At 42.9% G+C, this 27,853-nt stretch overlaps 1 protein-coding gene and 1 non-coding gene across 3 annotated transcripts in view; both read right to left on the reverse strand.

Annotated features, from left to right (window-relative positions):
• Positions 1-22,875, reverse strand: part of TMEM116 (transmembrane protein 116) — a 33,353-nt gene extending 10,478 nt beyond the window's left edge. The window contains exons 1-5 of one of the 2 annotated variants that reach the window (XM_049789368.1): positions 22,862-22,875; positions 22,164-22,227; positions 14,199-14,330; positions 5,328-5,432; positions 3,834-3,883 (exon numbers count right to left, since the gene is read on the reverse strand). In XM_049789368.1, coding sequence (XP_049645325.1) covers positions 3,834-3,883; positions 5,328-5,432; positions 14,199-14,330; positions 22,164-22,227; positions 22,862-22,875 — 365 coding nt within the window. The remainder of the gene's footprint in view (positions 1-3,833; positions 3,884-5,327; positions 5,433-14,198; positions 14,331-22,163; positions 22,228-22,861) is intronic. The other variant, XM_049789369.1, reaches the window with a different exon arrangement.
• LOC126031578 (U6 spliceosomal RNA) lies at positions 20,475-20,581 on the reverse strand. Its single transcript, XR_007503411.1, has one exon. It is a non-coding gene; the product is annotated as a U6 spliceosomal RNA (small nuclear RNA).
• Positions 22,876-27,853: the final 4,978 nt, after the last annotated feature.

Consider the following 27,853-nt stretch of genomic DNA (forward strand, 5'->3'; position numbering starts at 1 on the left):
CTGGCTTGAGGGACCATATGGGACACCGGGGGATCGAACCGTGGTCCATCCAAGGCTAGCGCAGGCAAGGCAGGCACCTTACCTCTAGCGCCACCGCCCGGCCCCAAGAAAAATTTCTTAAAAGCCATTAATAGGGGCTGGAGCGATAGCGCAGCAGTGGGCATTTGCCTTGCACGTGGCTGACTCAGGACAGGCCTCAGTTAGATTCCCGGCGTCCCATATGGTCTCCCAAGCCTGAAAGATTTCTGAGCGCCTAGCCAACCCCTGAGCATCACCGGGTGTGGCCCAAAGACAAAAAGAAAAAAAAGAAAGAAGGAAGGAAGGAAGGAAGGAAGGAAGGAAGGAAGGAAGGAAGGAAGGAAGGAAGGAAGGAAGGAAGGAAGGAAGGAAGGAGGATGAGAGAGAGAAAGAGGGAGGGAGGGAGGGAGGGAGGGAGGAAGGAAGGAAGGAAGGAAGGAAGGAAGGAAGGAAGGCAGGCAGGCAGGAAGGGAGGAAGGAGGGAGGGAGGGAGGGAGGGAGGGAGGGAGGGAGGAGGGAGAGAGGGAGGGAGGGAGGAGGGAGGGAGGGAGGAAGGAAGGAAGGAAGGGAGGAAGGAAGGAAGGAAGGAAGGAAGGAAGGAAGGAAGGAGGGAGGGAGGGAGGGGGGGAGGGAGGGAGGGAGGGAGGAAGGAAGGAAGGAAGGGAGGGAGGGAGGGAGGGAGGGAGGGAGGAAGGAAGGAAGGAAGGAGGAAGGAGGGAGGGAGGGAGGGAGGAGGGAGGGAGGGAGGGAGGGAGGGAGGAAGGAAGGAAGGAAGGAAGGAAGGAAGGAAGGAAGGAAGGAAGGAAGGAAGGAAGGAAGGAAGGAAGGAAGGAAGGAAGGAAAGGTTTTTGCCATTGAAAAAGGAGAAGGAGGTGGGGGCAGAGGAGAATAAAATAACTTTAACCTTTGCCTCCATAAACACGGGTAGACAGTTAAAGCTAGAGACATTTAAAAAAACTTAAGGCTTGGAGAGATAGCACTTGCTATGCATTCAGCTGATGGGTTCGAACCCCAGCATCCTATATGGTTGCTGGAAACATTGGTAGTAATAATTCCTGAAAGCAGAGTGAGGAAAAAGTCCTGTATATCACTGGATATGGAAAAAAAAAAAAAGAACAAAAAACCCACAAAACAAAATAAACAAACAAAAAATCCTAGAGCTTGTCTTTTTTTTTTTTTGGTTTTTGGGCCACACCCTGTGACGCTCAGGGGTTACTCCTGGCTATGCGCTCAGAAGTTGCTCCTGGCTTCTTGGGGGACCATATGGGACGCCGGGGGATCGAACCACGGTCCGTCCTAGGCTAGCGCAGGCAAGGCAGGCACCTTACCTCCAGCGCCACCGCCTGGCCCCATAGAGCTTGTCTTGTAAGCTCAAGGCTACATGCTTCATCCTGGTGCTGGTACAGATACCAAGCCCAATCCTGGTGGTTCCGTCATTTGAACCTGGAAACTCTCATGTCCGTGATCCCTAGAACAACTAGTGATTTCTAGTTGCAACACAGTCAGTGTTTACACAGGCACTGAAAATAAAAGGTATGATGCACAGTGAGCACTGGAAATCACCGGGTGTGGCCCAAAAACAAAAAAGGAAGGAAGGAAGGAAGGAAGGAAGGAAGGAAGGAAGGAAGGAAGGAAGGAAGGAAGGAAGGAAGGAAGGAAGGAAGGAAGGAAGGAAGGAAGGAAGGAAGGAAGGAAGGAAGGAAGGAAGGAAAGAAGGGAGGGAGGGAGGGAGGGAGGGAGGGAGGAAGGAAGGAAGGAAGGAAGGAAGGAAGGAAGGAAGGAAGGAAGGAAGGAAGGAAGGAAGGAAGGAAGGAAGGAAGGAAGGAAGGAAGGAAGTTAAAAGATATTTGAGGGACTAGAGTAATAGTACAGCATGTAAGGCACTTGCTTGCATACAGCTGGCATGGGTTTAACTTCCAGCACCCCGTATGGCCCCTTGAGCACTTCCAGGAGTGATTCCTTAGTGCAGATACAGGAGTAACTCCTGAGCACTGCTGGATGTGCCCCCAGCCCCACAACAACAACAAACAAACCAAAAAAAGACATTTGAGCTCTACAGCCAGTATGACCCCTGAAGAACATAGGCGTGAACACTAGAGTGATCTTGGTAAGAACACCATAATTTAAATGAGAAAGCTTATGTCCAAGCACTAACTAAAGGAGTGTAACTCCTGACAAGCACGCAGCTAAATATGCAAGTGTTACACAAGCATCTGCGCTATCAACCCACCCTAGCACATCAACAGAAGGAAGGGAAGAGGAAATGGAAAATGCAGTCAGTGTGAGAGGAAAGATCTTTCCAAGGAGCTCTGTGCCCATTTTCACAGGTCTATTTTCATGTAGCATCTTGTGGTTCAAGAAAATTAATTAGAGGCCAAAAACTTAGAATCCTAGTATTCATTGAAGGTCACAAAAAGTTCATGACAGAATTGGGCCTAAACTAAAAAATCTGTATCTTCACATTACTTGCCTAATTTATAACCAGTGGAACCAATTATCACATATTCATCGCTCCCTATTCAGTAAGGCTCCGTGAGCATCTATCTAGGTATGATGGACTCAATGAAGATAAGTAAATACCAAGATCGCTAGCTACAGTGGCTTGATTTTCTCACACACAACTGAGAGGAAACTTTCCTGGCATCACAAAAAAGCCTTTGGGATGGGGTAATGAGTATATATGGAGCCAGGAGTTGATCCCATGATGGTATGCTTCAAGGATGGAGAAACCCTGAATCTCTTAGGTCATGGGAATTTCCTTTCTTCCCCAATGCTTACTGTGCCTATGCAAAAAAAAAAAAAAAAAGTGGGGGGAACGCCAAACCCTGCCACTCCAGCACCCACACTTTTTCTTGTTTTGTTTTGATTTGTTAGTTTTTGACTATTTTCCTTCTCTTTTTTCTTCCACTTTTCTCTTTCTTTTTCACTCTTGTGGTTATTATTTAGAGATTTATTTTTATTTTTATTGGCCGGGTCCATTATTTTTCTTTTTTCTTCCATTTTTCTTTTCTTGTTTTCTCTCTCTCTCTCTCTCTCTCTCTCTCTCTCTCTCTCTCTCTCTCTCTTTCTCTCTCTTCTTTCTTTTTTTGGTAGTTGTCACCAAATTTTTTTTCTCCCTTTTTTCTTATCCTTTTTATCTCCAATGACAGTGGAATGGATGCTCAATCTACAACAAGCTGTAAAGTGGAGACCAGTTGCACTAGCATTCTGGGGGGTAAAGGAGGGAGATATGGGATGCATACTGGGAACAGGGGCGGAGGGAGGACAGCACTGGTGGTGGGAATGCCCCTCATTCATTGTCACTATGTACCATAAATGATGCAATGAAAGATTTGTAATGCACTTTGGTCACAATAAAAATTAAAAAATAGGGCCCGGAGAGATAGCACAGCGGCTTTTGCCTTGCAAGCAGCCGATCCAGGACCAAAGGTGGTTGGTTCGAATCCCGGTGTCCCATATGGTCCCCCGTGCCAGCCAGGAGCTATTTCTGAGCAGACAGCCAGGAGTAACCCCTGAGCACCGCCGGGTGTGGCCCAAAAACCAAAAAAAAAAAAAAAAAAAAATTAAAAAATAATAAAAAAAATTTTCTTCTGGAACTGGAGCCATCATACAGTATCATACTTGCCTTGCATGCAGCCTATCTAGGTTTGATTCTGACATCCCATGAAGTTAAGCCCAGAGCCCACCACAAGGAGTAACTCCTAAACATGACCAGGTGTGGCCCCAAAACCAAAACAAAACAAAGAAACCCTTTCCTCTTGCTTGCGCCCACCTGAACCACCCCCAGAGAAATAAATGAATATTTACAAACTTACCTGGACAAAATGAAGGTTATTTGACCAATCTGACAAGTATAATTTATAATCTATGAAAAGAATACTTGTGATTAATGTCCTGAGCGTATTGACAACCAAAATATAATACTAGGATAGGCAAAAAATTCCAACACACAGTTTGGTCTGTCAAGAAATATTTGTGGGGCCGGAGAGATAGCATGGAGGTAGAGCGTTTGCCTTTCGTGCAGGAGGTCATCGGTTCGAATCCCGGCGTCCCATATGGTCCCTTGTGCCTGCCAGGAGCAATTTCTGAGCCTGGAGCCATGAATAACCCCTGAGCACTGCCGGGTGTGACCCAAAAACCACACACACACACACACACACACACACACAGAAAGAAATACTTGTGGGGGTGGTGGGCTGGAGTGATAGTACAATGAATAGAGTACAGGCCTTATATGTGCTGACCTGGGTTCATTCCAATATGGCCCCCTGAGCACTACTAGGAGTAATTCCTGAATGCAGAGCTAGAAGTAACCCCTGAGCATCATTGGGTATAGCCTAAAATATGGGGGGGGGGAACAACTTGGGACAGAACAACAGTATAGTAGATAGGGCACTTAACCTTGCATGGGGCTAACTTGGATCTGATCCTGGCACCATATTCCTTTTAATAAAATTCTGAATGGTATCTCTTCCTTCCTTCCTTCCTTCCTTCCTTCCTTCCTTCCTTCCTTCCTTCCTTCCTTCCTTCCTTCCTTCCTTCCTTCCTTCCTTCCTTCCTTCCTTCCTTCCTTCCTTCCTTCCTTCCTTCCTTCCTTCCTTCCTTCTTTTTTTTTTTTTTTGCTATCTCTCTGGCCCCAGTATCTCTTTCTTTAAAAAAAAAATTAAGGGTCCTATCTGGCAATGTGCAGTTGCCTGGAACCACTTGTAGGCATGTGCTCTACCATTTCATCTACATATCTGGTCCAATATAATTTTTTGGTTTCTCTCTCTCTGCTATATTATTGTATATATAAATACAATAGATAGTAGCCTGTAACTTTACTATATCTGCTTATTATTTCCTAATAGTTTTTGGTGAGCCTTAAGGTTTTCTATAGATAATATTGTGCAAGTCACAACAGTGACAATTGTTATCTCTTCTTTTCAAGTTTGAATCCCTTTTATTTATTTTTCTTGTATAATTGTTCTGGCTAGGATTTCTAGTACTAGGTTAAACAATAATGATAAGAGTAGGTCTCTAATCTTAGTAGAACAACATTTTTTAGTTTTTTAACACTGAGTAAAATGTTAGCTATTGACATATGGTTCTATTTGTTTGTTTGTTTTTGGGCCACACCTGGCAGGCACTCAGGTGCTATTCCTGGCTCTGCATTCAGAAATCACTCCTGGTAGGCTGAGGAGACCATGTGGGATATCAGGGATTGAACCTCGGTCAGCCACATGCAAGGCAAATACCCTACCTGCTGTGTTATCGCTCCAGTCCCATGACATATTGGTCTTACCTATTAGCTCTGACATAAAACTTACCAATGGAGTTCTGATCTGTCCATTTTGTTTATGTTTCAACCACATTTCTTTGCATAGATACCAAATATAATTAGTGGTGTAGAAAAATGAAGAAATGTAGAATACCTAAGAAAAAATCAAAACAACTAATAACTATCCCACCCAGATGTTTCTTCAATTTATTTAATTGTTTCCTACAATAAGAATCATACCTATTATAGTTTTGGGGCCACACCTGGTAGTGCTCATGCTCCTGAGTTCTGTGCTCAGAAATTGCTCCTGGCAGGCTCAGAGGACCATATGGGAAGTTGGGGGTTGAACCGGGTCTGTCTCAGATTGGCTGTGTGCAAAGAAATGCCCTACCACTGTGCTATCACTCCAGCCCCTATTTTTTTTTTTTTTTTTTTGCTTTTTCGGGCCACACCCATTTGATTCTCAGGGGTTACTCCTGGCTAAGCACTCAGAAATTGCCCCTGGCTTGGGGGGACCATATGGGACGCCGAGGGATGGAACCGCGGTCCTTCCTTGGCTAGCGCTTGCAAGGCTCTACCTCTAGTGCCACCTCGCCGGCCCCATATTTTTTAAAATAAATATGAAAGTAAAAAAGCCTGGAGACATTTTTTTTATATTTTTGTAGTATCTTTAAGCATTATGATTACAAACATGTTTGTGTTTGTGTTTCAGTCATAAAAAGTACACCTTCCCTTCATCACTGCAACCTTCCCATCATCAATACACTTCATCTCCCTCCTCCCCCACCCTCTGCCTGTCTTTGAGACAAACATTTTATTTCTCTCACTCACTACTATTGCCATGATAGTTGTTAGTGTAGTTATTTCTCTAACTGCATTCACCATTCTTTGTGGTTAGCTTCATATAATGGGCTGGTCCTTCCAGTCCTCATCTCTACTGTGTCTGGGTATTATTCTTTTTGTTTGTTTGTTTGTTTGTTTTTGTTTTTTGGGGGGTCACACCCGGCGGTGCTCAGGGGTTACTCCTGGCTGTCTGCTCAGAAATAGCTCCTGGCAGGCACGGGGGACCATATGGGACACCGGGATTCGAACCAACCACCTTTGGTCCTGGATCGGCTGCTTGCAAGGCAAACGCCGCTGTGCTATCTCTCCGGGCCCTGGGTATTATTCTTTTATTTTTCTTAAATTCCACAGATGAGTGACACTATTCTATTTCTATCTCTCTCCCTCTGACTTATTTTACTCAGCACAGTAGTTTCCATGTTCATCCAGATATAGGAAAATTTCATGACTTCATTTTCCTGATGGCTGCATAGTTTTCCAGTATATATACATATATATACATATTTTTATAATAATAATTTTTATTTTGACTAAAGTGGATTGCATATCTTTCAGAGTAATATTTTAGGTACATACTGACATTGAATCAGGGGAATTCCCACCACCAAAGTTGTCCTCCCTCCACCACCTGTTCCCACCATGCTTCCCATATCTCCCTCCCTTACCCCCCAAGCTGCTAGTATAAGTGGTCCCCTCTGTGTCTAGCTTGTTGTAGATTAGTATCGATTCTGTTGTCATTGTCTTTGGATTTGGTGTTTAATATATATAAATGAGATGGAGACATGCAAAAGGGATAATCAATATTATATATATATAAATATATATATTTATATATTTTGGTTTTTGGGTCACACCCGGCGGTGCTCAGGGGTTACTCCTGGCTGTCTGCTCAGAAATAGCTCCTGACAGGCACGGGGGACCATATGGGACACCGGGATTCGAACCAACCACCTTTGGTCCTGGATCGGCTACTTGCAAGGCAAACGCCGCTGTGCTATCTCTCCGGGCCCCTCAATATTATATTTTTAAGTAGAAAATAAATCTGTAGGGGCCAGAGTGATAGCATAGTGGAGAGAGTGTTTGCCTTGCAAGCTGCTGACTTGGGTCAGACCCGGGTTTAATATCCAGCATACCACATGGTCCACTGAGCCTGCCAAAAGCGATTTCTGGGTACTGAGCCAGGAGTGATCCCTGAGTGCAACAGGATGTGGCCCCAAAACAAACAAACAAATCCAGAGGATGGGGCCAGAGAGATAGCATGGAGGTGAGGCATTTGCCTAGCATGCAGAAGGACGGTGGTTCGAATCCCAGTATCCCATATGGTCCCCCATGCCTGCCAGGGGCGATTTCTGAGTGCAAAGTCAGGAGTAACCCTTGAGCGCTCCCGGTGTGACCCAATAAACTCCCCCCCCCCAAAAAAAAAAGTTCAGAGGAGACAAAAGAATAAAAGAAGGAAATCTATGGAATTTATATAACAACACAAGAGTTACATTTGCATCATGAGAGTTTCAAGAGGCGAAGGGAAAGAAAAGGGTAAGCATTTATTTAAGGCTACAGGAGCTTGTAGGGGCTGAAATGGTAATAGTGCAGGTAGGCACGAAGCCTTGCCTGCAGCAGATCTGGGTTCAATCTTCAGCATTCCATATGGATCTTGAAGCCCCATAAATGATTTCTGAATGTAGAGCCAGGAATAAGCCTTGACAATTGTTCAGTATGGCCCAAAAACAAAAACTAAAAAGTTATTTAGGGACAAGAAAAAAAAACGTTATTTAGGGATAAAGAGATAGTTAATAGATAAGTGCTTGGACATGGCTGACTCAGGCAGGTTTAAATCTCTAATACCCCAAATTGTCTTGGAGCCCCGTCAGGAATGATCCCTGAGTATAGAGCCAGGAGCAAACCCTAAAAACCATTGGTTTTGCTCAAAAAATGCCAAACTACAACAAGCTATTAAAATTTTTTTTGCTTGAGGGCTGGAGAGATAGCAAGGAGGTAAGGCAGAAGGACAGTGTTTTAAATCCTGGCATTCCATATGGTACCCCGAGCCTGCCAGGAATGATTTCTGAGCATAGAGCCAGGAGTAACCCCTGAGCGCTGCCGGGTGTGACCCAAAAACCAAATATATGTATTTGCTGAGGCCAGAGAAATAGCACAGTGGTAGGGTGTTTGCCTTGCATGCAGCAGATCCAGGACAGATGGTGGTTCAAATCCCGGCGTCCCCCAAGCCGCCAGGAGTGATTTCTGAGCACAGAGCCAGGAGTAACCCCTGAGCGCCGCTTGGGAAGAAGAAGGAGGAGGAGGAGGAGGAGCAGCAGGAGAAGGAGGAGGAGAAGGAATTATTATTGCTGGGTTAGAGAATGGTAGAATACTTACAGTACATATATGCAGCCTTGAATTTGACTTCTGACACCACCACCACCCTCACCACCCCACCCAAAAGAGAAAAAAAAAAAAGATCTAAGAAATAATGGTTAAAAATGCTCCAAATCTGGGGCCGGGTAGGTGGCGCTGGAGGTAAGGTGTCTGCCTTGCAAGCGCTAGCCAAGGAAGGACCGCGGTTCGATCCCCCGGCGTCCCATATGGTCCCCCCAAGCCAGGGGCGATTTCTGAGCACATAGCCAGGAGTAACCCCTGAGCGTCAAATGGGTGTGGCCCAAAAACCAAAAAAAAAAAAAAAAAAAAATGCTCCAAATCTGGGGCCGGGAAGGTGGCGCTAGAGGTAAGGTGCCTGCCTTGCCTGCGCTAGCCTAGGACGGACCGAGGTTCAATCCCCGGTGTCCCATATGGTCCCCTCAAGCCAGGGGCGATTTCTGAGCGCATAGCCAGGAGTAACCCTTGAGCATCAAATGAGTGTGACCCAAAAACCAAAAAAAAAAAAAAAATGCTCCAAATCTGAGGAGATATATGAATCTCCAGACATGAAACTTAAAGGTTTCGAAATGCAACCTAAACAAAATTTCACTAAAACACATTATAATCAAATTGTCAAAATCCAAAAACTGGGGACTGGAAAGTAGTATAGCAGGTAGGGCACTTGCCTTTCATGCAATCGACCCAGGACTGATCCCCGGTATCCTATATAGTCCCCCAAGTATCCATGTCACCAGACCAAAACAGCTTTGGAAAAATAGTTCTGTGAGTTATTCTTCAGAGTTACAGAAGCTTTAAGCACAATTCAGCTTATATAAGTCTATTTTCTTGCTCGTTCACTTGCTTCTGCATCTGAAGACATAAAATAGGAGTGGACCTTTGGCTCAGGGCTGAGAGTTGGTAGAGATACCTGAACTCTAGGTCCACAAGAATAAATTCCTTTCTCTTCCACCCTCCTTGGGCTGCAATCCTGATTCCTTGAACTTTCCCAAACAAGACACATAACTTATAATGGAACTGTCATTAAGCCATAAGAGGCCAAAAGAGGGTTTTTAGCAAAATACTTATATGTCAGGAGAGAACAAAACAGTAGACAAAGCACTGAAGATAAAAAAAAAAAACCTATCAACTGAGTATGCTTTTCTCAAAAATGCTTCCCTTCAAAGAAAAGATGTAAAGACATTTCCTGATACTTGGGAATGTGTCTCAGCGATACAGAACTTGCCTTATATGCATGAGTTCCTGTTTCTGATTGCCATAACTGCCCAATCTCACCAACTGTGCCCTTCAATGCACCACAATCAAATGTGCCACTCACAGATGTTTTACTGCAACAGCAATGAAAAAAAAACAAAAAAACTTTAAGCTGAACAAAAGATTGCAAAAGGTTGCATCATGGACACTTGCCTTGTATCAAAGCAAAAAGAGAATTCTCTTCAAGATTATGCTAATGATGATGAAAACCAGTATAAATTCACTGGTAAGGTGTTTAGTCAGTCAAAATATAGAAAGCCTCAAAAATGTGCTTAATTCAACATGGTTTTGTTATAATGTTAATAAAATCTTGTTGATTTTAAAGAAAACCGGGGCCGGAGAGATAGCATGGAGGTAAGGCGTTTGCCTTTCATGCAGGAGGTCATCGGTTCGAATCCTGGCGTCCCACATGGTCCCCCGTGCCTGCCAGGAGCAATTTCTGAGTGTGGAGCCAGGAATAACCCCTGAGCATTGCCGGGTGTGACCCAAAAACCAAAAAAAAAAAAAAAAAAAGAAAGAAAAAAAAAAAAAGAAAACCATGTAATTTGAGGACCTGGATTATTTACATTATTTCACTTGGAGCTAAAGTTTCAAACATTATATTGACATTAGTGTTATAGGCAAAGTTAGGGATGCCTTGGTAATGTACATTGAAGGAAAAACACTATTGAGAAATTTTACTAGCCCTAAAGCAAAAAAGTCTCTGAGGCACAAAACCCACATGAAGAGCCCACCTTTGAGATGTAGAATTTCAGGACCAGAGAACATGGTTGGACCCGCTGGGAGAAGAGGCCAAGGCTATGCTTAAATTATCACAGAAGATGATCAACAGCTCCAAACTCTGCCTTGGCAACCACTCTAGCAACAGACATGGGGCTGCAGGTTAGGAAAAACTGTATGTGAACTAACCTGGTAGATAAAAGAGGTACATTCTGGGATTGAACCTAACTAAGCTCTGGCATGTATTCTCTCCATCTAGGGGATTCACTGCAGATCCATATGGGATGTAGATTCTCCTTCCCCAAAGCTCCCAAATAAACCCATTTTACTTCACTATTCCTATCCTCATGAAATTCTTTTTTCTGAGGGATGTTGATGCTCCTGGAATACCTGAGTAGAGTAGGTCTGAGCCATTTTTTCACTCAGTGGATAGCCAAGTGGAATTTAGGTACAGCTTGTCAGCTGCCTTGTGGGACTGGTGGGATGATATCTACCATGCCATATAGATACTTGTAGCCAACTTTACAAGTCCAAACGCAGTCTGGTGCCTTCCCAGGTGACTGTGACCAAGGTAGGAAGAGAAGAAAGCAGCAGACTTCCCTCTTGAGGCTATCACTTGTTTTCCCCCACTCACTTAAGTCTCTCACCACATAATCAAAGTCATATTACCTACACTAGAACAAAAAATATTTTTTGGCGGGAGGTCACATCTAATAGTATTCAGGCCTTACTCCTGGCTCTGCACTTGGAGATCTGTCCTGGAGGGAACTTGGTGAACCTTATGGGATAGAACCTAGGTCAGCTATATGTAAGACAAGTGCCCTACCTGACCCCACACCCAATTTAAAAAACCACCATCAACAAAAACATAGGGACCTGAGATATAGTACAGTCAGTAAGGTGCTTGCTTTACATGTGGCTGACTTGGGTTCGATACTTGGCACCCATACGGTCCCCTGAGCCCCGAGCCAGGAATAAGTTCTGAGCACCAGGGAGTGTGATCCCAAAACCAAAAAAGCCCAAAACCAAAAAAGAACAGACATTACAGATACACACAATCACACACAAACACACATACACACACACTTTAGGGTACTCAGTCAAGTTCATAATGAAGAGCATACCAATATGTGAAATTCATTTTTCCCATAATCACATCAAACTTACTTACATATGAAACAACCCTCTCTAAAAAAAAAAAAAGCTGAGAGTGTGCGTGGAACAGCTCCCTCTGGGACAAAAAGACTGCATTAGAATGGCAGGAGATGCAGACTGGGTCTGTCCAAGAAACTTCACCCGAGTTTCAACCCACAATCAGGAAGGGCCTTTTCCTGAGGAGAGCGGGGTTTGTGCCTCTAATGCTGCAAGTTCTTTGAGTGCTTGTGCATAATGAAAATCAATTGCAAAGAAAACACTCATGGGGACAGGGTTAGAAATATGGATTAAAGCTGCATACTTACTAAAGCAGGCTAGCAAAAATTAACTGAGCTAGTGAAACCAGTTGAACAAGCTAAGCTAGCTAGCAGTGATAGGCTTCTCCACTGTACCATGATTTGTCACTTGTCAAAAGGAACCTATGCAAGGCAAAGGTAAATCAAATAGCTGTGACGGCATGAAGAACAAAGGATAATGTTCTTCTCAGAGCCAGAGGAATACAACAGCAGATAAAGCACTTGCCTTGCAGGTTCGAAATATTTTTGAGCATAGATCCAGGAGTAACTAACCCCTGAGAGCTGCCGGGTGTGACCCCAAAAAACAAAAACAACACAGGTTCGATCCCTGGCACCCTGAGTCTACCAGGTGTCATTCTGAGCACAGAGTCAGAAGTAAGCCCTGAGCACAACCGGGAATGGCCCCCAAAATAAAGTAAAATAAAAATATAATGTCCTCTCCTTCCTTAGATTGTTTCTATTATCTCCAAGAAATCTTCCCTGTATGTTTCCATTCTCACTGGGAAACTCTCAAGATCAACTGAGAATCTTCCTATCTAGAGCTGGGTAGAGGGAGAATAGCTCTTTCATTATGTTTTCCTCCACATTCCACCCCTACACTGACATCAACACCCTTATATTCTGCACTTAACAAAATCTTCTGGGGAGTCCCCACAGTGACAGGGGACACGCATGCATACACACACACACACACACACATACAAAAAATGTGTAGCTTTAAAAATCAGTGGGACATCTGGAGTGATAGTACAGCGGTAAGGCGTTTGCCTTGCACACAGCCAACACAGGACAGACCCCGGTTCAAATCCCAGCATTATATATAGTCCCCCAGCCTGCCAGGAGTGACTTTTGAGTGCAGAGCCAGGAGTAACTCCTGAGCGCCATCAGGTGTGTCCAAAAAACCATAATAATAATAATAATAATAATAATAATAATAATAATAATAATAATAATAATAATAAAATCAGTGGGACTTACCAGTAGGCTACAAAATGTGGTAGGGAATGGAAAGTCTGCTCTGAAAGAGCATGTGTAGACTTATTTACCCAGGACCCAACATAAACCTAGATATTTAAAAGGTGCAAAAATTCACACATGAAAAAAAGACCCATTGCTATTATTAATTCATCCATAGGGGCAAGTGTCTGTTCAAACTTTCTCTACACACTATAAAATACCATTTTTTTATTCATTTCACTCTACATTACTGGAACTGGAGCCTAGTAGTGCTATTTTGCACTTGCCCCATCTTCCTAGAACTGGTGGACTTGCCATTGCTGTCTCCACTATATCACTGGGGCCCTGCTGAGCACAGCATGATTAGCACATACATGCAGTAGGTAGTGGCCCTGTTGAAGACGAGAAAAGTCTTTTCTTAGAGAAAAGTAGACTAGGGGCTAGAGAGATAACATGGGTGTAGGGCGTTTGCCTTACATGCAGAAGAACGATGGTTTGAATCCCAGCATCCCATATGGTCCCTGAGCCTGCCAGGAGAAATTTTTGAGCATAGAGCTAGGAGTAACCCCTGAGAGCTGCCGGGTGTGACCCCAAAAAACAAGAACAAAAACAAAAAAAGAAAAGAAAAAATAGACTAAGGAATATTATCTTTGTTTTCATCTTTGGCCCCACTAGAGCTTGCTACCCAGAAAGGAGATTACATGCTATCTAAAAATCTTGATTCTGGGGTTGGAGCAATAGCACAGTGGTAGGATGTTTGCCTTCCATGTGGCCAACCCAGGACAGACCCTGTTTGATTTCAAGCATCTCATATGGTCCCCTGACCCTGCCAGGAGCTATTTCTGAGCACAGAGCCAGGAGTACCCCCTAAGCGCTACTGATGTGACCCAAAAACCAAAAGAAAAAAAATCTTGATTCTTGCAGCTGTCTCCAAGGGAATTCTTTTATATATCGGGTCCAAAAATCAGCAGTGCCTATAACAATAGCCATCTCTTTTTTGTTTTTTGGGTCACACCTGGCAGCTCTCAGGGGTTCCTCCTGAGAGGAAATCGCTTCTGGCAGGCTTGGGGGACCATATGGGATGCCGGGATTCAAACCACTGTCCTTATGCATGCAAGACAAATGCTTTACTTCCATGCTATTTCTCTGGCCCCAACAATAGCTATTTTTAATAATAAACTAGTAATATTAATTTATATAAAAATAAAGCCTATTATTTCAAGATATGACAAAAACAGAAAAGGTCCTACATTCCATAATGGTTTATCTTTGCTATTTAGATGTCAGTTGTGTGCAAGGTACAATCACAATCTAGTAGAACTCACCTGACCAACTGATTGCAGGTTATAGCAGACAATGTCCTTATTGGCTTTCAAAGTTCCATGGAGAAGCACTTCAATGAGCCTGTATATTCCCAGGAGGAGGTCTGAGCAGCTCAGATAAAAGAGTGACTTTATCTGTCAAAGCAACAAAAATCTCATTTCATAAATGATGTATGAAGGACAATGTAACAGTCAATTTTTGTGTTTTACTTTTCTAGTAGAAAACTTGGCATAATTTATATGGTAATTCTACCACTAGGTAACTATGTGGAATGTAAAATAATATTACAGACTTGGGGCCATAGAGGTGGCGCTAGAGGTAAGTTGTCTGCCTTGCAAGTGCTAGTGTAGGACGGACCGCGGTTTGATCTCCCAGTGTTCCCCCCAAGCCAGGGACAATTTCTGAGTGCATAGCCAGGAGTAACTCCTGAACATCAAACGAGTGTGGCCCAAAAACCAAAAACCAATATATATTCCAGGCTGTATGGAATCTGTAACAACAACTATATGAACTGTTCTGGGTTCAACATAATTATGGATGAATTAGCATCAGACCTTTTTTCTAAAGAGAAAATCTTCTCAGGTACAAAAATTAAAGAAAGAATGAAGTGGTGAATATTTGTTTCAGATCTATAGATCCTAGATCCCATAGCCACTGACCCCACAAAACTTTATGTTTTATCATTGTCAGCCTAGTAATCTCACAGGAATAAAATATTATAAAATATAATACAAGGGCCAGAGAAATAGCATGGAGGTAAGGCATTTGCCTTTCATGCAGAAGGTCATTGGTTCGAATCCTGGCATCCCATATGGTCCCCCGAGCCTGCCAGGAGCGATTTCTGAGCTTAGAGCCAGGAATAACCCCTGAGCGCTGCCGGGTGTGACTCAAAAAAGAAAAAAAATATATAACATTATAATGTATTATAATATGATATAATACATAATTATATTATATGAAAGTTATATAGAAATATCCCAAGCTCAGTGAACCTAAATAGTTGCAAAGAATACTCAACTGATATGAACCACAGCCTAGTAAATCTTTAGACATTCATTTAGTAATATCGTGGAGAAATATAACAAGCATTTCAAATTGACTCTTATTTGATTAAATTTTGATAATTCCATTTGTCTTTGTGTTGTAACATATAAAAAGAAATAAGTTTGTGCCTACAAGGGGGAAGGCTAGGGTGGTAGGTGGGAAATTCAGAACACTGGTGAAGGGAAAGCACACTGGTGATAAAATTAGTGTTTGAATACCTGAAATGATTGAAATGAAATCACTTTGATGAATCATTGTGTTTAACAAAAATTTAAAAAATAAAGAATAAAGTGGTGAGAGACTTTATGATGAAGACATACCACAAAAAGGATCATGAAAATTCACTAGCTGAACAGTCAACATCTTACAAAAACACAAAATTAGGGTTGGAGAACTAGTATAGTAGGTAGGGCCTTAGCTGGCATGCGACTGACCTGAGTTCAATCCCCAGCACCCTGCATGGTTCCCAAGTTCGTCAGGAATATTTCCTGGGCATAGAACCAAGGCTAACCCCTGAGTATCACCAGGTGTGACCAAAAACATGAAATGAATTAAAAATTGAAACACAAAATGATACTGTCTATGTGAGTGTTTGGGGGAGAATTTAAAATGGTAATGGGAGAGAGGGATATGACTCAGTAAAAAAGAACACATTTTGTATATATGAGACCTAGACTCAATTCTCAGTACTTCAAATAGACAAACAAAAGCAGTAAAATGGTAACAGGCATTTGGAAATTTTTAATATACTTTACTTTTGCATTTATAATTTAAATTTCAGGCTTCGTTGACATAAGTACATTGCACAACTTACTTTGATTTTGGGATCATACCCAGTGGTGTGCAACGATTACTCTCAGCTTTGTTATCAGAGATTGCTTCTGGTGGTGCCATGGGAACTATGTGTGGTGCTAGGATGGCAATTTGGATCAGTCACCTACAAGGAAAACACACCCTACATTCTATTATCTTTCTGGTACTACAAAACTATTTTTAAATTAAGATTAAGAGGGGCCGGGCGGTGGCGCTGGAGGTAAGGTGCCTGCCTTGCCTGCGCTAGCCTAGGACGGACCGCGGTTTGATCCCCCGGCGCCCCATATGGTCCCCCAAGAAGCCAGGAGCAACTTCTGAGCGCATAGCCAGGAGTAACCCCTGAGCGTCACAGGGTGTGGCCCAAAAAAAAAAAAAGATTAAGAAAGATATTTATGGGGCTGGCGAGGGGGCGCTAGAGGTAAGGTGTCTGCCTTGCAAGCGCTAGCCAAGGAAAGATGGCGACCGAGGTTTGATCCCCCAGCGTCCCATATGGTCCACCAAGCCAGGGGCAATTTTTGAGCCCTTAGCCAGGAGTAATCCCTGAGCATCAAACGGGTGTGGCCCGAAAAACCAAAAAAAAAAAAAAAAGGTATTTATATTATTTTAATTTTATAGTATATTTATATTCAAAATGATAAACATAGATATTTGGAGTTTCTCAACTATAAAAATAGAGTAAGCCCATGTGATCCAGCAATACAACTCCTAGGGATATATAGTAGGAATATAAAAACGCAATACAAAAAAGCCCTCTCTGCACTCTTGTTTTTGCAGCACTATTTACAATAGCTAGAATCTAGAAACACCTTAGTGCCCGAGAACAGATAAGTGGCTACAGAAACTATGGTATATCTACCAATGGAATATTATGCAGCTGTTAGGAAAAATGAAGTCATGAAATTTATACATGAATGTATATGAAGAGTATTATGCTGAGTGAAATGAGTCGGAGAGAGATAGATATAGAATAATCTCATTTATGGGATATAAGAAAGATAAAAGATAGGATGGTAATAATATTCAAAGACAATATAGTGGAGGGCCAGGTGGACCAGTCCATGGAAGCTTGCCACAAGTGTAAGATTCTGGGAATCGGGGCTAGAGCGATAGCACAGCGTTAAGGCATTTGCCTCGCACAAGGCCAATACAGGGCAGACCCCAGTTCGAATCCCAGCATCAGAGATGATCCCCTAAGCCTGGCAGGAGCAACTTCTGAGTACAGAGCCAGGAGTACCCCTGAGCGCCATCGGATGTAACCCAAAAACTAAACAAAACAACAACAAAAAGATTCTGGGGATCAAACCACTTTACCTTTCATACTGTCTCTCTAACACCTCAACCCCAGTTTTACTTCTGGCAGAACATGATTCCCTGAACACCATGGGGTCAAACCCCAATTGTAAAGTTGGGAGTAGCCCCTGAGTACCACTGAGTAGGCCTAAAAACTAATTAAATGTATTACAATAATATCATCTAAATGTTTGTCACAATGATTAAATATGCAAAATTTAAGGTGATACAAATACTTTAAAATGTTATTATTTAAAAGAGCGATGAAAAGATAAAGAGTAATTTAGTAATAAGTTATCAAATTGGACAAATAACTACACCTCCCCTTCTTCACTTGAACTTCATTTAGAGCGTACTAATATAATCTTTGCTAGCTAATCAGGTAGCTTTTGACTAAATAATCCTTTAGATTTTTAACGTGTGTGTGTGTTGTGTGTAACGTGTGTATGTGTGTAACGTGTGTGTGTGTAACATGTGTGTGTGTGCCCCAGTGGTACTCAGGAATGATTCCTGGCAGGCTTGAGGTTATCTGGATGTTGAGGATTGAATCCAGGTCAGCAGCGTGCAAGGCAAATACCCAACATGTTGTATTATCGCTCCAGCCCCCCGATTCTTCTTCTCCCTCTAATTTTTTTAGTTTTAGTTTTGTTTTGTTTGGGGGGGGTTGGTTTTGGGGACACAGCTGGTGGCACTCAGGGGTTACTCCTAGCTCTGCACTCAGAAATCCCTCCTGGCAGGCTTGGGGAACTTTAAGGGATGCTGGGGATTGAACCCGGGTCAATCCTGGGTGGGTCGAGTGCAAGGCCAATATCATAACTGCTGTGCTATTGCTCCGGCCCCCTGAATCCCCAATTCTAAATGTATTGTACTGTAACTGAATATGGGAGACTTGGAAAATTTGACAACTATAAAAGATTTCTAAATTCACAAAGACTGGTTTGGAGAGATAATACAACATATAAGGCTCTGTACTCAGGAACTACTCCTGATGGGCTTGAGGGACCATATGTAATGTTGGGCATCAAACCCCAGTCAGATGAGTACAAAACAAGTGCCTTACCCACTGTACTATCACTCTGACCCCTAAAATTTTTTTTTTGGTTTTTGCGCCACACCCAGTGGCGCTCAGGGGTTACTCCTGACTGCGTTCAGAAATCGCTCCTGGCAGACTCGGGGGACCATATAGGATGCTGGAGATCCAACCCAGGTCTGTCCTGGGTCGGCCACATGCAAAGCAAACGCCCTACCACTGTGCTATTTCTCTGGCCCCTAAAAATAAAAATTCTAATGGGGATTTGCCAGACATTACTCAAGGAACCCAGGGGGCACTCTCAGCAATATTTGGCCTGTATTGCCCGAGCCTAGCAGTTTTGAGGTTCACTAGGGTTAGCCCAGTATTCAGAGGCCATGTAGTGCTTGAAATCTTTAAACTCAGACCTTCACATGCCAGGTATGTGTTCAAGCCCTTTGAGATACTTCCCTGGCCTGAAAGTGTTTTTAAAGCATTTTGGGGGAAAATCATTGGAATCAGACACAAAATTCTATTGTAATACTAACTATAACCTTAGAAATCCTTCAAATTGGCCTGAGAGAGAGCACAGCAGTAGGGCATTTGCCTTGCATGCAACCCGACCCAGTACAGATGGTGACATCTCATATAGTCCCCCAAGCTTGCCAGGGGCAATTTCTGAGCACAGAGCCAGGAGTGACCCCTGAGCACCACCAGATGTGACCCAAAAATCAAAAAAAGAAATCCTTCAAATTTAATAGGATTCCATTTCCTCATTTATAACATAAAACTAGTAATATCTACTTCACAGATTAGCATTAAGGATTAATACAGATATATTTAAAACATAAACACATAAAAATAATATAAAAATACTAACAGGTCAGGGCCAGAGAGATAGCATGGAGGTAAGGCATTTTGCCTTGCATGCGAAAGGACGGTGGTTCAAATCCCGGCATCCCATATGGTTCCCCGAGCCTGCCAGGAGTGATTTCTGAGCTCTAGTAGAGCCGGAGTAACCCCTGAGCGCTGCTGGGTGTGACCCAAAAAACAAACAAACAAAAAAAAGATACACTAACAGGTTGAAGCCGAAGAGATAGCACAGCAGTAGGGTGTTTGCCTTGCACACAGCCAATTCAGGACAGACGGTGATTCAAATCCTGGCATCCCACATGGTCCTGGGCTTACCAGGAGCAATTTCTGCGAGCAGAGTCAGGAGTAACCCCTGAGCACCATCGGATGTGAACAATAACAAAATAATACTAACATACATCCAGGTAGCGCCATAGATTCACTTTGTTCTCAAAGGAGATGCAAACCAAGTTGTGAAAAATTATGGGTGCACTGGTCATGTCGCTGAAAGCTGGTGATCTTGGGAGGAGAGGGCGAACCAAGTCCTTGCCCTGCTGAAGCCATGCCTGCTGTACTCATCACCCACAATCTCAGTTTTACCAATGGCCATGCTTCACCATTCATTTACTGCTTTCTACAAAGACACCAATCTGACTAAAACTCCAGGCATGCAAGTATTTGGACTGGCATCACCAGGAGTGAGGGCAGGTACCATCCCCTCCCCTTTTTATACTTCTGGAAACCCTGGCAGCCAAAACCAGGCCCATAAAAACTGCAGTATCAGCAATAGTGCTTTGAACTCCTGGACTTGTGGCCACATTTGCAGTCACGCAACAGTTTCAATTTTTTTTTTTAAATACTATCATCCCCCCCCATAGGGACACACCAAAAATAATTTTTTATTTTGGTTTTTGGGCCACAGCTGGAAGCTCTTAGGAGTTACTCCTGGTTCTTCACTCAGAAATTGCTCCTGGCAGGGTTGGGGGACCATACGGATAGTTAGGGATCAATCGGTCTGTCCCAGGTCTGCATGTAAGGCAAATGCCTTACCACTGGGAGCACACCAGTTTAGATGCCAGTGTGTATCTGAAGCCACCTAATGTCCAGAAACAAACAAAAGAAGTAGCAGAATGATCAACTATCAAAGAGAGCTTGCTAAGCTGTCTGACAATGACTTAATGACCTCATTATGAATTACAATAATTTTCACAAATTTTCTTATTGTTATAACACTCTTATTCTTTCTTTTCTCTCTCTCTCTTTTTTTTTTTTAAGTATGGAACGCTTCACAAATTTGCGTGTCATCCTTGCGCAGGGGCCATGCTAATCTTCTCTGTATCGTTCCAATTTTAGTATATGTGCTGCCGAAGCGAGCACTCTTTTCTCTTTTTTTTTTTTTTTTTTTTTTGGTTTTTGGGCCACACCCGGTGATGCTCAGGGGTTACTCCTGGCTATGTGCTCAGAAGTCGCTCCTGGCTTGGGGGACCATATGGGACGCCGGGGGATCGAACCGCAGTCCGTCCTAGGCTAGCACAGGTAAGGCAGGCACCTTACCTTTAGCGCCACCGCCCGGCCCTTTTCTCTTTTTTTAATAATTTTTCTTCCACTTACCTAGAAACAAAACTATTATCTTTTGGTTTTGGTTTTGTTTTATGGGCCACACCCTGTGATGTTCAGGGGTTACTCCTGGCTATGCGCTCAGAAATCATTCCTGGCTTGGGGGACCATATGGGACTCCGGGGGATCAAATTGTGGTCCATCCTAGGTCGGTGTGCGCAAGGCAAATGCCCTACCATTTGCACCACCACTCCGACCCAACTATTATCTTTTTTATGATCAACTATGCCAACTCTGTGATAGGTGGTCTTTAAATAAACCATTTTATATTTTAAAAACAAGGTAGACTTTTTAATATACCTGCTCTGCTACTTCAAGTATTAACAAGTTATTTTGCAACTCTAAAGGTCATTATCTATATATTTTGGAACCACACCTGGCCCTGCTTAGGGTTTTCTTCTGGATCTGTGGGGGTTAGACCTGTGGGATCTGACTCTGTGGGATCAGCTATGTGCAAGGCAAGTGCCCTACCCACTGTACTATTGCTCTGGCCCTTCATCATCTATACAATGGAGCTAACACTATTCTTTCCAGAGAAGAGTGATTAGCACAGGGGGCCTTGGAGGCCCCCCAGTACTTCCTGGATGACCCTGATAACTCCCAGAACCTGTTAAGTCCAAACACCACCATATTCTTAGGCCCTGGCATTAACCCATCAACCTCCAGGTCTCCTGAGCACCTCTTTGTATGGCCCGCTGCCAAAAAAAAAAAAAAAAGTTATGAGGACAAATGGTAAAGTATATAAAGCATGCAGCATAGTTTAAAAACAGTAACTGTATGACATACAAAGCTACTTTTGCTATTAAAGTGGGCCCAATAAAACACAATGAAAGTCAGGAGACAGTTCAATGGTAGAGGACTTGCCTTGCATTAGGCTATGTTTCTAATCCCTGCATCTCTACCCAAAAATGATATTTTTCCATATGATAAAACTCATACATTATCTGAGCTATATTTTACATAATTTTTTACCATTTAGCCTGAGAACAGCAGTTAAGATTTTTCCTAACTTATTGGGAAGTATATCACTGGTGGGGGGAAGGGCTAGAGTGATAGCACAGTAGTAGGGCATTTGCCTTGCATGGATGAACCTGGAAAGGAGCTAGGTTTGAGCCCTGGCATCCCATATGGTACCCCCCCCCAAGTCTGCCAGGAGCGATTTTTGAGTGTAGAGCCAGAAGTAATGCTGGGTGTGACCCAACCCCCCCCCAAAAGAAGAACTCTAGGTCTATTCTCCTGTACCACAACAGGCACCACTTGAAATGACTCCAAAGCACCACTAAAAATCAATTTTGAAATTACTTTTAAAAAGGTCTAAATCTAACAAAAAGAGTTTGCTTACCTCTAGAGATTTCTGTATATTCTGGAATATAGTATAAGCAATAAGTGAACTTGACCCTATAATACTGACAAAGATGAAAAGATGATTATCAAAACATGACAATATGGGATCCTTCATTTATTATATTAATTTTACTTTTTTATTTTGATTTTTTTGGAGGGGCACACACAGTGATGCTCAGAAATCGCTTCTGGCGATCCCCATATGGGACACCGGGGATCGAACTGAGGTCTATCCTGGATCAGTCACATGCAAGGCAAATACCCTTCCATTGCGCCATTGCTTCAGCCCTAATTTTACTTTTATTATAGCTTTGCTGACATATAACTAATGTCAAATAAGCTATTTGTATATATATTTTTGCTATTTGTATATTTTAAAACATAAAATATTTCATGAATTTGTGTGTTGTCCTTTTTTCTTTACTTTTCATTAAAGTAGACATTTTGCAAATTAATTCTGTTGAACAAGTTGTCATTAGATTTTAAGATATAACCTCTTAATCTATTTTTCTGATTATTATTAATGTTGTTACATTTCATTAATCATAAAAGACCAACATGTAAAGAATAGCATTATCTCTAACTAAAACTAAAAGCAAAATTCTATTCTGGGGATATAGGGAATATAGAAAACTTTAGAATTTTAAAATTTTATTCATTAGGTTAGGCAATTTACATGAGATTTAATTAGCTTACCTCAGAGTAGCCATTACAAATTGTATCCACTCTATTGCAGGAAAAAACTAAATAAAACAAGAGAATAATATTAAATATTTCACATTGAATATTCAACCTTGCTCCAATTTCAGTGTTATATTAACTACCTGTGCAACATAAATTCTTCCTCAGTGGCAAATCAAAACAAACTACAAGACTGAGAATGAGTTTAAAGGCTGAGTAGGTAGGCCCCTGAAAAGAAGGGTCCTTCCTTATTGTCACTACATATCTGGGTAAACTATTTGACTAAAAAAGAAATAGAGAGAGGAAAGAAAATAAATCAAATATGAGAGCTGAATAAAAAATTAATAATGAGAATAATAAAAGAAGAAGATGTAAAAAGATTAGGTTTTGAGAGAGAATCGGCAGGGTGTGGAAAGAACAGGTTAACAGGAAAAGCAAGCAATACACTTGACTGATAGAAAGCCAAACAGAAAAAATAGAATAACAGGCATTAGAGCAAGAGAGAAATTAGAATGAAAGCTAACAGTACATTGAGAGGTAATGTGAGTGGATAATATAAACTGATCCTGGCACCACATGGGCATCTGAGCACCACCTGGAGCGGCCGGCACCAGCACCACCACCACAATCCTCAAAAAAATACAGAACAGAAAGAAAGGGAAAGCAAAAAAGGAGAAAGGTGAGAAAAAGAAAGTCAGTTTCTAATCAATCTTACCAAGTCCCAATTGTTTGCCAAAATGTTAATCTCTTGTAGGAAGGCCATAAGGAGTTCACTGCTAGCTCACTCAAACAGTTCAATTCTTCAGATTCCGAATTCCCTTGCAATGAACAGGTAACTCCACCCCTAGTTCCGTTAGGCACCGCCCTACTTGATCCTACCCTGTACCTTGAGGGCAAGGAGAGAAGGTGGTGACGTGAGAGAAAAACTAAGCAGTGGGGGGGGGGGGGGGAGAGAGTAGAAGGAGCAGGTGACTAGGAAACCAGTTCAAAAAAAAAAAAAAAGCATTGAGCAGCATAAGAAGTGGTAAGAGGAAGAAATAATAAAAAGATTGAGTCATAATGAAAAGATAAAATGAGCTACATGAGAGAAGTGGAACAGAAAAACGGAGAAAAGGAAAATACGCTTAAAATTGATTTCTGTTTAGGGACAGAATTTTACACTGGGAATTTTCAATATTCTTTCAACCAATACAATCAATAAATTTTGGTAATAGAAAAAAATGAAAAGGGGGCCGGTGAGGTGGCGCTAGCCAAGAAAGGACCGCGGTTCGATCCCCCAGCGTCTCATATGGTCCCCCAAGACAGGGGCAATTTCTGAGCGCTTAGCCAGGAGTAACCCCTGAGCATCAAACGGGTGTGGCCCAAAAAACCAAAAAAAAAGAAAAAAAAACCCTAGAATATGGAACATTGTTAGAGGTAGGTTACAGTGATTTTGCTTCTCAGATAAAAATATCAAGAAATTTCTAGATCAGAAACGGCTACCATTAAGATCTTCCAGACTATTTAATAAGAATGAGAGGACTGAGGAGAACCTCACAAAGTGATAAGAGAATGCTTTTGGACAAAGGACCCTTGTCTCAGTCAATAACAAATACCAGATTGTCCAGAGAACTGGCAAGCTAAATCAGTCTGTTCCTCTTGATCAACATTTAGCAATTTACTTTTCCAATCCTCTCTCACTCTCTTTCCCCTCTTTGATTTTGGGACACACCTAGCAGTTCTCGGGGGCTACTCTCAACTCTGTACTCTACAATTGCTCCTAGGATCATGTGGTGCCAGGATTATAACCTGAATATTCTGCACACGAAGCCTGCTCTCCAATTTGCGAACTAATCTCCAGCTTTCATTTTCTTTAAATGTCTCTTACCTAAACTCTTCAGTCTACTCAAATTTGGGCTGGCAGTCTCCCCAAGTTCCTTTACAGTTCCTGAAGTCCAAGCAGCCACAACCACATCCCACAGCATCCCATTCCCATGTAGACTCTAAACCCAGCTCCACAGATTCTGGAATTTCTGGAGGATGTGGCTTCATATGCAGCTGTGGACCATCTCTAAACTCCTCAATACTGGCATCACAATAGGAATACACCAAATTAGTGATACCCCAATAGGAACACACCAAAATTAGATCTGAAAGTAACATATATGCCTCCTATGTTCAATAAACAAAAATAATAACACAGAATGCACAACTAGCAACAAAGAGCTTAGTAAACATTTAAGAAAATGATTTAGGGGCCCAAAGAGATAGCACAGCGGCGTTTGCCTTGCAAGCAGCCGATCCAGGACCAAAGGTGGTTGGTTTGAATCCCAGTGTCCCATATGGTCCCCCGTGCCTGCCAGGAGCTATTTCTGAGCAGACAGCCAGGAGTAACCCCTGAGCAACACCGGGTGTGGCCCAAAAACCAAAAAAAAAAAAAAAAAAGATTTAGGGGCCGGAGAGATCACATGGAGGTAAGGCGTTTGCCTTGCATGGTTCGAATCCTGGCATCCCACATGGTCCCCCGATCCTGCCAGGAGCGATTTCTGAGCGTGGAGCCAGGAGTAATCCGTGGGCACTGCTGGGTCTGACCCAGAAACCAAAACCAAAACCAAAACAAAACAAAACAAAACAAAACAAAAAAAGATTTAATTGGGGACTGAAGCAATTGGACAGTAGTTAAGGCATATAGCCAACTTGGGCTCGATCCCGGACATCCCATATGGTCCCTGGAGTCACCAGAAGTGATTCCTGAGCACTGAGCAAAGAGTAACTTGAGTATCGCTTGGCATGGTCCCAAAACAAAACAAAACAAAAAAAGGTTTAATGACTCATAGTAGCTAAAATTTTCACAAACTTCCTATTTCTTAAGTTTTTTTCGGTAATTCCATTACCATTATTTTGTTGTTTTTTGTTTTGTTTTGTTTTGTTTTGGGGCCACATCCAGTAACTCTCAGGGGTTACTCCAGCTATGCACTCAGAAATCACTCCTGGCTTGGGGGATTATATGGGACGCTTGGGGATGGAACTGTGCTGTGGTCTGTCCTAGGTTAGTGCGTGCAAGGCAAAAACCCTACTACCTGTGCCACTGCTCTCCATTACCATTTAATTGCAACAAACAATTTATAGGAAATTATTTTGTGCCTGGCAAGGGGGTAAGCTTGGTAGTGGTGGGAAACTGAGGACAAGGTGCAGGAATGTTACACTTGGATCATTCGTGGTGGGGGTGGGAGGGGGAACTTTTGTAGTGCCAGGGATAGAACCTAGCTGGCTACTTACGTGGCAAAAGACTTTCTGGCCCTGGAATCCTTCTATGTCTAGGATTGCTAGTAAAAGTTTCTCAGGACAAGAGGGATTTCGAGAAATCTAAAACAGCCATTCTACATGATTCTACACTTCATGGAAGGATGGTACCCTCTTCCCTAATTGTGATAGAAATTGTGATCATTGTGATAGAAATTTAACTGGGTGTCCTTGCCTTCAGCCCTGTGTCAACTATGGATTCGAGATCGGACCTAGAAACCACTAGATGTTCAGCAATGCAAGAGCATAGGAGTTTATTGATATCAGCAAGCAGAGGCCACACACCTCTTACAAGGTGGCGACCCCTTAATGGGCTTGCAGTTTAGGGAATTAGGGGATTTCCATGAGTCTATAGCTCCTTCTGCGAATGGCATCAGCCAGACATAAGCCAACTGCTAGAAATGTCGGAGGAGGAAGTCAGTCAGGCGACTTCAGGTGCCCATTTGTGATTAGCTTGACTGTTGAGGTATTTCCCGGAATGGTTTCCCGGACTGTGTCCTACATGCACCAGAAACTGTCTATCTTCTGTGTGTAGTCACCTAGACGAGTCACACGACAGACTCAGCCACCTGACAGGACGAACCCACGCCTTAGAGTGAAACAAGTCACATCAGTAAAGCACTAAATAAAGTAGCACTCATAAATAAACCTGTTAGCAGTCGGTTCCTTCTCCCCTTCCATCTGTCCTCTCCATTCCTGACTAGCAGAGAATCTGGGCAAAAAAACTCTCGCGTGTTCCAGGGATTTAATGATCTCTGAGCCCAGTCAGGAGAGCTTCCTGGGCACTCCCGGGTCTGGCCCCCAAAACAAGACAGAAAAGGCCTGTTCAGCCTCACAGGCGCCATGGAGCTCCCCACTTGGCTCCACATCTCTCTCCTTTGGCATTTTGGCATGTTTTTGTCCCTGACCACTCCCAAGTCTTCCGTCTTCTACATCCTTGACTCTCCAGAACAGGCCTGGACAGACGGACGGTCTGTCAGAGCCTGGCCAACACAGATTCAGGCGAGGTGGGTTGTGCGGACAACTGTGTTCTGAGCACAGTGTGGTCGGCTTTGGTGTCTGTCATTTTGTTTTCACGTCAGGAACATCTAGTACCCAGTAGGCTGCGGGTCCCGCTTCCAGAAATAATCTTTTTCCACAGAAGCACCAGGCATCCCGAATCGCCTCACACACCACAAATCTGAGATGTAGTTTGAGGCCTTCTTCGTTGGGGTCGAAGTGATAATGTAGGGTTCCAGAGTAGAAGGACTAGACCACACAACTGGAATAAAGTTTAACACTTTAATCCGTCTGCCAACAAGATTCCCCAACCTGGCCAGCCAGGGGCCATGAGCCCCGTCCAAGGTCATGATGAGGATAATGTAGGGAAGGGATATAGGGAGTTTCCAGCTTTCTGATGATCCTTAAAATGATTCGCTCTTGTCTAGGTACCTTCCTACTGCTCCCTTGTCCTTCCCTGATAGGATACCTGGTATGGCCAGGTAGACTGAGGCGGGGTCTATGGAAATAGGCTTCTGAAGCCCCAGCGTGTGGCTCACATCATGTGGTCCTTACAAAATGGTGCTTCTCCCTTCTCAGAACCTAAGAAGAAGCCTGCCATGTGGCTTTTACAAAATGGCGTCCCTCCTTATTCAGAATTCAGGTCCCAACAATAGCACAACGGTAAGGCCTTTGCCTTGCATGCAGAAGGACGGCGATTCAACTCCTGGCATCCCATATGGTCCC

Source organism: Suncus etruscus, chromosome 15 (genome assembly GCF_024139225.1).
Source record: "Suncus etruscus isolate mSunEtr1 chromosome 15, mSunEtr1.pri.cur, whole genome shotgun sequence".
NCBI lineage: Eukaryota > Metazoa > Chordata > Mammalia > Eulipotyphla > Soricidae > Suncus > Suncus etruscus.